The sequence below is a fragment of the Struthio camelus genome, chromosome 13, assembly GCF_040807025.1.
Source record: "Struthio camelus isolate bStrCam1 chromosome 13, bStrCam1.hap1, whole genome shotgun sequence".
In the NCBI taxonomy this organism is placed as follows: domain Eukaryota; kingdom Metazoa; phylum Chordata; class Aves; order Struthioniformes; family Struthionidae; genus Struthio; species Struthio camelus.
Window position 1 is genome coordinate 22,555,136 of NC_090954.1, and position 10,507 is coordinate 22,565,642.

Genomic DNA, 10,507 nt, shown 5'->3' on the forward strand with positions numbered 1-10,507 from the left:
TTTCTTCACATCTGAAGGGGTTTTAAGGGCCATCTTCCATGATAGGTCTTCATTAGACGCCGGGAACTGGGCTGGAAAAAGGAAGCCGGTTTTGTCAAAGCTCTTACTTCGTTGCCTTATTGCTACAGCTCTTACATCCACCTCTGCAAGGAGGGAAGCAGGAGGCCTGTAAACGGGAAACACATGAACTGCACGGCATTGTGCAAAGGTGAACCTCACCTCCAGAAACTAGAGGAACCACAGTGACCCACAACGACAGCAAAAGGCTCAAACTCTGAAATCATCCACCCAATAATACTCGGCAGTCTGCCTCTTGCTCACAATTACGGACCCATTTCCTGGCAAATACATCAATCCATTCCAGTCTTCCTGCGCCACACACTGTGGATGCCAGAAGTTTTGTACATGGGGTCAAACACATTCAGATACGGGATGCCCAGCAAAGTGGACAGTTTCCTCTTCTTGTGATGTGAAACACTCTGTGTTCTTCTCACCACCATCGCAATCTCAGACAAGTCTGTTCACGCCACAAAGCTCATCCACGCAACGGGAGAGGGCCCTCTGTGGCCCTCCTATGGCACGGTCATCGCCACAGTAGTAGGAAGCCCCTTTACCCCAACAACACGCTACGGCATTCAACGCCATGTTCACGCTCACACAGGTCTTGGCAGATCTGAATGACAGCGTATGCACCAAGCATCTGGCAGGCTCTCTGCACCACACCACTCATATTTTGCAATGCTTGAGAAAGACCGCATCAACATGCTACAGAGCTGCACAGTAGGGTTCACAAAGGTGGTGCCGTGACAGCTCTAATCACAACGCCCTCCACCATTCACCTTACCAAAGCATAGAAATATATCCCACAACCAAGAGCAACCGTTCTCACAGACGATCTCTCCTGAACAGCATTAGCCCACTCCTCGCTAAAAAAAAAGAGCCACGGTGCTCCTCTGAAAACGCCATACATCACAACGGGACGCACCACTACAGCCCTCGGAAAAGCACGTCCACAACTAAGGGAAGGCAAGAACACCCAACACCCTAATGGCACCCGCCTCCCCATGCCTTCCTGGAAATCATACCTGATGAGGAGAAAGGCACCAAGACCACCAAAGGCAGCTCAAGCTGAAACAAAGCTCCCCGCACCACAAAAGGCAAGAAGAGTTGATAGGCTACCTCCCACAACACCGCACTCCCGAGTACGGCCCCTACTCGGCCGCAACAGCAGAACGTTCCACCCTTTCCAGTACAAGGCCAGCCTGAGACACGGCCAGTGTGCTCAGCCTCCAAAGAGACCTAACAACGCCAGACACTCCTCACTTCAGGAAGGCAGCATGGACCTAGCTCCTCCTCATCTTTCCCGCCAGGCATGCGCTCACAGAACAACACAGCCACCACTTCGCTACCCGCCGGATTTACTCCCCACACACTGCCTCACGCTCATCAACATCATCCACCTGTCACAAGAACAAACAGAAGCCATGAAGGTGGCCCGACCGCGTTTTCACTGAGGACATCCCCAATCACTCCCAACACAGCCACAGAGGCAAACACAGGAGAGACCTTCCCACACTCACACACACGTGCTTGCTCTCACGCTGTGCCAGGAAGCAACGTGCAAAGCCAGCGAGCGATCCCTCGGAAGTCCTGCCGCCTGGGCCAAGCCTGCACGCAACGTTAGATCCACCCAAATTACTGTCTCGTGACTACACGGCAACACAGAGACATCTGCCTGTCACACGCACCCTCTTCTGGTGGAGTCTGAGGCACCGGGAAGTTCGGCCAGTGGCTGCTTCTGCAGAAAAACAATGTAGATCGTTCCTTCTAGAAGGGCCTCCAAGGGAAGTCGCCAGTGAGCAACGCGAAGGATTCCCATGGAAGAGGGGTTTGAAACAGCTACGCAAGCCTTGTCAGACCTCTGAAATCGCTCCATTCCTGACAGTGCTCCTACAGGCGCTGCTGTGAAACGGGAAGCAGAAGGGCAAGCTGAAAGCTGATGACATTCTCCCAACGTCCAATGCCCCTCAGCACAGCAGGAAACAACTGCCCACACTCATGGCAAGCGGCCCCAGCTCGGGAAACCTCTCACACAGCAAACTCCACCTTGCCCTCGATTCCTGACGTGTCTCCTGAGTCAGGCTGGCGACAGGGAGACAGGCTGCTGTTGCTGGTGGCGCAGAATGGTGCCCCGGCTCGTACCCACATGCTCACCATCACGCCCCACGACATTACCACAACACGTTTATCCGCACTCGCAGAAAACAAGCAAGGCCTACCACCGCGGGACACGTGCAAGGGGCACAGTCAGGAACCGTGAGTGACGAGCTTCCACCACCGTTCCCGGGGCCTGAGTGCACCTCCTCCACCAGCACACCCTGGCTAAGGCAGCGACATGCTTCCCCGTGTCTTACAGCGACCGCGCGATTTCCTCTTCTGCCTGTGCCCTTTAAGCTGCTGAGAATGCTAACAACGTACGTGGATCGAGGCTTTCCTCACGACAAGCTTCACCTCCCAAGACGCAGGTCACGCTCTCGCTCCTTCCGTAGGCCCAGGAGTGGCTTCTCGCGCCCGCACAGTCGAAGTAAGGCAGCATGTAGCAGCACGAAACTGCTTTTTCTCTGCCTTGTGCCCAGACAGAGGCATTCGAAAACAGCACACGCCGACACACTGTGCAAGCCTCCTGCAACACTGAACCACAGCTGAATACGACCGCCACCTCCAGGAGACCTACACTTCCGAACGCAGCTCAGCACCAGTATTGTTACACAGCAACACGGAACCGCCGAGGGCGAAACGGACACTTGTTTTGTGCAGTCGCACAAACGGCGCGCAGGGAAACGCACGCAAGGACTCAGATCTTCCGGAGAGCAACCAAGGATGCAGAGTGAACGGCAACGATGTCTGGTGGACAAAGAGACTACGCAGGCAACGACGGAGCTCCTCTCCGCTTCTCGCGGGCGCGGACGAGGAAGTGGGGAACACAAATGCAGAAGCAATAGCGAGCAAAGGCAAAGAGGAAAGCAAACCCGGGCGAGAGCAGTCGCCCGCCTCCTTCCCTCTGCCGGGAACTCTCGGATCGGCCGCTGCGACCATCAAAGGCGGAGCCATCAGCGCTAATGACAGGGCACCCGCTCCCTGCCATTGTCCATTCACACCTCATGAAGGGTAAGCTCCTTAGGCACTAACTGCATTCAGCGTATAGAGGTGATGTCGGTTAATGAGGGCAATTTCTTTCTTTTCTTTTCCACCGTGCCTTGCCTTGCCTTGCTTTGCGTTCCCTCCCCTCCCCTCCCCTCCCTCCCCTCCCCTCCCCTTCCCTTCCCTTCCCTTCCCTTCCTTTCCCTCCCCTCCCCTTCCCTTCGCTCCCCTCCCCTCCCCTTCCCTTCCCTTCCTTTCCCTTCCCTTCCCTTCCCTTCCCTTCCCTTCCCTTCCCTTCCCTTCCCTTCCCTTCCCTTCCCTTCCCTTCCCTTCCCTTCCCTTCCCTTCCCTTCCCTTCCCTTCCCTTCCCTTCCCTTCCCTTCCCTTCCCTTCCTCGCTTTAGACAAAACTTCCCGTCCCATTCCGAGCCCTTCACCAGTCCTCTTCTCTTTTCCTCCTCTTTTGTTCCCTCCTTTTCCAAAGTGCTTTCCACATGTCCACTCCACTCTCGCAGGACCTACGGGCAGCACTTTAGGCAAGAGCTCTCACGCCTCTTCCTCCTCGAGTGCCATCGAGCCTTAGGAAAGACCGAGGCTTCCACTACCCATAGGTCGGCATGGGAAGCTCATGCTTCACCGACAGCAACAGGCGCAGACTGTTCCCTTTTGCAGCGCTCCGTTACGCACGCTGATGTAGCTCAGCGGTTTCAGGCACTCTCCCTGGCTACCAGAGAACGTATGATAGAGCAAGGAAACCGTATTACAAACAACACCTCGCCTCGCCATAACACAGTCGAAGCCTGCCGATGTACAAGACCAGCCTAAGTATGCCGTCAGTGTGGACAGACTCCCAAGAGACCGGACAACTCCAGGGACTCTCTGTTTTGGAAGCCCCACTGAACGTAGCCCAGCAAGCGAATGCTCAGAGAAGGGTCAACCACAAGCGCCGCTCACCACCCGCGCCGCTCTTTTTCAGTCCGTGAGACGACAGCCCGACTCGGGAAGAGCAAACCACAGCTCCCAGGCAGCACGTTTGGCCTGGTGCTTAGGCGCACCCTCCTCCTCAGGGCTCTCTGGAAATCATGTCTGAGAAGGGTAAGGCTCCAGCAGCACAACCCCAACAGCTGCAGAACCGCCTGCAAGCTCCCACTGCCACACGTGACGAGAAGACCCTCCCGCAACTCCGCTCCCAGAAACGGAAGGCGACACGCTCCCGAGAAAGCGTTCCGGGGAGATCGCTAGGGAAGACCTTCACACAAGGGATCCTGCCCAACCCCCAGGCTCCAGAAGTCAGACTACGTCTCGAAGCGCACGCAGCACCTCGGACGTCTGAGAGCAGCGGCCAGCGAAGGCAGGCACCAAGGAGAGCGCTGTCAACAGCCAGAGAGCAAAGACCTGACGAGTACCGGCCACCCGCAGGCGCCGAGGCCCGAGGCCCGAGGCCGGCTGCGAGAGGCGCTGCCGAAAGGCACAGGCAAGAAGGGAGAAAGAGGTGTCGGGAGACCCGGAGGGGAGAAGGGGTAGAAAAGGAAGTGCCACTGACCGTGTCCAGGAGGGCGGGCGGATCCGGCGGCGTCTCCTTCGGCGCGGGGCCGGCGGGCGGCGGCAAGTTGGGGCTGAAAACCATGAGGTCGCTCTTGCCCGCGCCGTCCGCCACGCACAGGCTCCGGCTCTGGCGCTGCGAGTACGACCAGCTGCCCACTTCGCTGGCGCACACCAGCGTCGCCGGCCCGGGCCCCGACAGCACGGCCGCCCGCGGCGCCCACCGCGACGCCCCGTACAGCACCACCGCCAGCAGGAACAGGCTCGACACCGCGCAGATGGCCACCACCAGCCACACGTTCGTCGTCGCCGCCACCGCCACCGCCGCTTCCGCGCCGCCCTCGCCGCCCGCCGCCCGCCGCGGCCCCGGCACCGACGAGCCCGCGCCCACCGCCCCCGCCCCCGCCCCTGCCGCACCCTCGCCCAGCGACACGCTCAGCGTGGCCGTGGTCGAGCGCGCCGGCTCGCCGTGGTCGCGCACCACGATGACCAGCGTCTGCCGCGCGCCGTCCGCCTCCTCCAGCGCCCGCGCCGTGCTCACCTCGCCGCTGTACAGCCCCACGCGGAACGGGCCCTTGCCCCGCGGCTCGCGCAGCTCGTAGCGCAGCCACGCGTTGTAGCCCGAGTCCGCGTCCACCGCACGGATCTTCGCCACCACCTGCCCCGCCGGCGCCCCCCACGCCGCCCACGCCCACAGCGACGCCGGCGACGCCGGCCCCGGCCGCGACCCCGCCGCGCCGCCAGCCCACGGCCCCGCGCCGCCGCCCGCAGGCGGCAGCAGCGCCGGCGCGTTGTCGTTCTCGTCCACCACGAAGAGCTGCACCGTGGCGTTGCCGCACAGCGCCGGCTCCCCCGCGTCCACCGCCCGCACCTCGAACTGCAGCACCTGCACCTCCTCGTAGTCGAAGGGCTGCAGCGCCCACAGCCGCCCGCTCTCCGCCTCCACCGACACGTACCGCGACGCCGAGCGCCACGACGCGCCCCCCGCGCCCTCCGCCACCGAGTACCTCACGCGCCCGTTGCCCGCCTCGTCCGGGTCCCGCGCCCACAGCCGCGCCAGCTCCGCGCCCGCCGCGTTGTTCTCCCGCGCCAGCACCGTGTACACGGCCTGCGCGAACGCCGGCGCGTTGTCGTTCACGTCCGACACCGGCACCCGCAGCCCGCGGCTGCCGCGCAGCGCCGGCGCCCCGCCGTCCTCCGCCCGCACCTCCACCTCGTACTCCGCCACCCGCTCCCGGTCCAGCGCCTCCCGCAGCACCAGCGAGTACGAGCCCTCGAACGTCGCCACCAGCCCGAACGGCGCCGCCGGCCACACCGCGCACCGCACCCGCCCGTTCGCCCCCGAGTCCCGGTCCGACACGCTCAGCAGCGCCACCACCGTCCCCACCGCCGCGTCCTCCGGCACCGGCACCGACAGCGACGTCACCCACACCTCCGGCGCGTTGTCGTTCACGTCCACCACCTCCAACAACACGCTGCAGTGCCCCGATAACGGAGGCGTACCCCTGTCTTTCGCTTCGATCTCCAGGTCATACGAGTCAACGTCCTCAAAGTCTACCTTCCCTACGGTAGTCAGTTCCCCTGATTTCGCGTCTATCCGAAACAAATCCTTCACTTTGGCAGAAGTGGTGTCGCTAAAGGCGTAAGATATTTCCTGATTAGTTCCTTCGTCCTTGTCTGTCGCCGTTAGCTGCAGAATCACCGTTGCCGGGGGCGAATTCTCGGGCAACTGCACTTTATACACCGACTGGTTGAACTCGGGCGCGTTGTCGTTCACATCCAGCACCGAGATCACCAGCTCCATCGTCCCCGACAGCGACGGTCTGCCCCCGTCACTCGCCGTCACCAGCAAGCGGTGCACAGCCATCGACTCCCGGTCCAGCGCTTTCTTTAAAACGAGCGCTACGGATGTTTTCTTTTCGTCTTTGGATTTCACTTCTAAAGTGAAATGCTCGCTGGGGCTGAGGGTGTAGGAGAGCTGCGCGTTGGCGCCGACATCGGCATCCGACGCGCCCTCCAGCGGAAAGCGGGACCCGAGAGGGGAACTCTCCCATATGCTGAGGTTTTTGCGGGCGGCGGGGAAGAGCGGGGCGTTGTCGTTGATGTCGGTGACCTCCAGCTCCACGTGAAAGACGCGCAGCGGCCGCTCCACCAGCACCTCCAGGCGCAGGGCGCACGGCGCGCTCTTCCCGCACAGCTCCTCCCGGTCCAGCCGCGAGCTCACCACCAGCGCCCCGCTCGCCCCGCTCACCTCCACGCTCGCCCGCCGGCCCTTCGCCACCAGCCGCAGCCGGCGCGCCTCCAGCTCGCCCGCCTCCAGGCCCAGGTCCTGCGCCAGCCGACCCACCACCGTGCCGCCCTTCGCCTCCTCCGGCACCGAGTAGCGCACCGGACCGCCGCCCAGCGCCCAGGCCGCCTGCAGCACCAGCAGCCGCAGCACCGCCCGCACCCACACGCCCATGGCCAGCGCCGGCACCCGCACGCGCCCCGCACGCCTCCCCGACACCGCCGCCGCCGCCGCCGCCGCCGCCCGCGCCCCGCCGCTCCCCCCGCGCTCACAGCCGGGCTTTCCGCCGCACCGGGGCGGAGCCGCCGCCGCCGCCGCCGCCGCCGTTCCTGAGCCTGCAGCGACACCGTGTGCCCGCCGCCTACTACAAACAACGCCTCGCTTACGCCGTAGCCAAGTCTAGACCTGTCGCTGCACAAGACCAGCCTAAGGCACGGCCAGTGTGCACAGACTCCCAAGAGAGCACACAGCTCCAGGGACTCGCTGTTTCGGAAGCCCCACGGAACACAGCCCAGCAAGCGACAGCTCAGAGAAGGGTGACGTAAAATAGGGGAGGCACAGCTCTGCAGCGCTCTTTCTCCCCGCCGCTCCCCGCGCCGCCGCCTGCGCCAGCCCTGCCCGCCGCACCCGGGCTCCGCCGTCTCCCGGCCGCTGACGGGCAGCCGTGGCAGCCGCTCGGGGAGGAGCTGCCTCCTTCCTCCCCGATCACGCCGCCTTCGCGGGCGACAGCGGCACCGTGTGTCCCACAGCGGCTCCTTCTCCTGCAAGCGCGCTCCTCTCCTCCCGCCGGCCTCCCGCGCCCCCGCTGCCGAGCCCCGCCGCGGGAAGGAAGGATGGCGCGGGGCCGGGCCCGCGCGGGCGACGAAGCTCCGCCGCCGCCGCCCTGCGGAACATTTCTCTCTGCCGAACACGACTCGGCACGCTCCAGGTCTTTTTCTAACTCGGCTCCTCCTCTCTTCCCTTCCCTTCCCTTCTCTTCCCTTCTCTTCTCTTCTCTTCCCTTCTCTTCTCTTCTCTTCTCTTCTCTTCTCTTCTCTTCTCTTCTCTTCGCTTCGCTTCGCTTCGCTTCGCTTCGCTTCGCTTCCCGTCGCTTCCCGTCGCTTCCCGTCGCTTCCCGTCGCTTCCCGTCGCTTCCCGTCGCTTCGCTTCGCTTCGCTTCTTTTCCCTCCTCTTCCCTCCCCTTTCCTCCCCTCCCCTCCCCTTCTCTATTCCCCTCTCCTCTCCCCCCACCCCCGCCCCGCTCTTCTCCATGTGCCTGGGGACTCAGAGCTACCGCACCAGGGATCACACCTGAGGAGGCCTTCAGCAGAAAAAAACTGCTCTACCTCTCCTCCCCTTGACTTTGTCTTCACTACACGTTGCTCAGGAGGGGTGAGAAGGCCTTGTATTTCTTTCATTCCTCCTGCAATAGCTCCTGGACCGGCTATCGCTGCACCGCCGCTTCCTTTATGGCAGAAGAACTTACCCTTGGGCCTCCATCCATGGCAAGACCGAGGCTTCCAGAAGAAGTATATGCACATGGAAATGATTCCTGGCGTGTCCCTCACTGTTGGCAACAGGCAGAATGTGTCCGTTTCTGCGTGACTGGGTTTACAGCGCTCATGCACCTGAGCCCTGCCCTGCAAGGAACTGCTGCAGGAACTCACTTTGCTGCAAGGAACTCACTTTGCAAAAACATCTCTGTCTGACCGAAACAGAATGGCCCAGCCTTTGAATTGCGGGCCTAACCCTACATACCATTAGGGCACAGAGACTCCAGGGAGTCCAAACTCCTCCAGCGAGTCTTTACTTTGGGATGTCAAACTGAACACGGACAAGTATGCAAACGCTCCAAGAATGGTGAAGTAACAGAGCCGAACCACAGCTCTCTAGTAATCCTCATATACCTTACGCAAGAGCTTTCTCTTCCTCCCCAGTTTCCATTTGGAGATGCACAATTAGTGTCAAGTTCCTCATTATCTAATCGAACATGCATGGTCACATTGTACAACAGAGCAAGAGCCCTATCTCCAGCCGAAGCTGGTCACCACAGAATGCCTCGGATACGTTACAATGACCCACGTGTCACATAACCACACAAAAGCCATGCAGCTTACGCTACTGCACGGGCAAGGAACAGTTTGTCTGAGAACACCGCTCAGAGTCCCACCACCTGTACAGTCACAAACGCATTAAGGCCCCTCCACTACTCAGTGCAGAAGGCCACCTAATGCCACTTCACTGATACCAGGGAGCAACACGAAGGGGGCAGTTGCACAGAATAGCGCCATCCTGCTCCAAGCACGGAACCAGCAGCCGTATAACATGCGGTCAGTCTAAAACTATCCTATCGAGAATAAATGGAAATCATGTAGGTACCAGAAATATGTCTGTCTCTCTGTCAGAGATGTCAACTTTACCTACAGCGCTACCCACTTTGCAATCTTACAAGTGGTCTTGGTTTGCTTCTTTAGGAGGGGGCAGGGGGCAGACAGAAAAAAAAAAAAAAAGCGTTCTTCACATTTCTTCACATCTGAAGGGGTTTTAAGGGCCATCTTCCATGATAGGTCTTCATTAGACGCCGGGAACTGGGCTGGAAAAAGGAAGCCGGTTTTGTCAAAGCTCTTACTTCGTTGCCTTATTGCTACAGCTCTTACATCCACCTCTGCAAGGAGGGAAGCAGGAGGCCTGTAAACGGGAAACACATGAACTGCACGGCATTGTGCAAAGGTGAACCTCACCTCCAGAGACTGGAGGAACCACAGTGACCCACAACGACAGCAAAAGGCTCAAACTCTGAAATCATCCACCCAATAATACTCGGCAGTCTGCCTCTTGCTCACAATTACGGACCCATTTCCTGGCAAAGGCAAGCTAAACCATGCTGATTACAGGGGAAGGGAGACTTGCAGGTGTTGGGTCTGTTGCTAGCCAGATGCTCACTGTAACGCACAAGGAAATGATCCATCGCCAACTTATTTTAAAATTCTCTCAGAAAATGAAACAACCAAGGCCTACGATTGCAGGGCATATGGCACCGCTACAGTCAGGAACCACTACCGATGTGCTCCTGCTAGCGCAGTCAGGCACCAAAGCCGAGTCCTCTAGCAACGCCTAGACACAAACACGTCCACAACTAAGGGAAGGCAAGAACACCCAACACCCTAATGGCACCCGCCTCCCCATGCCTTCCTGGAAATCATACCTGATGAGGAGAAAGGCACCAAGACCACCAAAGGCAGCTCAAGCTGAAACAAAGCTCCCCGCACCACAAAAGGCAAGAAGAGTTGATAGGCTACCTCCCACAACACCGCACTCCCGAGTACGGCCCCTACTCGGCCGCAACAGCAGAACGTTCCACCCTTTCCAGTACAAGGCCAGCCTGAGACACGGCCAGTGTGCTCAGCCTCCAAAGAGACCTAACAACGCCAGACACTCCTCACTTCAGGAAGGCAGCATGGACCTAGCTCCTCCTCATCTTTCCCGCCAGGCATGCGCTCACAGAACAACACAGCCACCACTTCGCTACCCGCCGGATTTACTCCCCACACACTGCCTC

General features: G+C 60.2%; 1 protein-coding gene across 1 annotated transcript; it reads right to left on the reverse strand.

Moving 5' to 3' along the window:
* Positions 1-3,544: 3,544 nt before the first annotated feature.
* LOC138069112 (protocadherin alpha-2-like) lies at positions 3,545-7,189 on the reverse strand. The gene has a single exon (XM_068959684.1). It carries the CDS (start codon positions 7,141-7,143, stop codon positions 4,204-4,206), a length of 2,940 nt encoding a protein of 979 aa, XP_068815785.1. The 5' UTR covers positions 7,144-7,189; the 3' UTR covers positions 3,545-4,203.
* Positions 7,190-10,507: the final 3,318 nt, after the last annotated feature.

Excerpts from the sequence above, each read along its gene's own strand:
- LOC138069112 (XM_068959684.1), bottom strand. The coding sequence starts at position 7,143 with ATGGGCGTGTGGGTGCGGGCGGTGCTGCGGCTGCTGGTGCTGCAGGCG.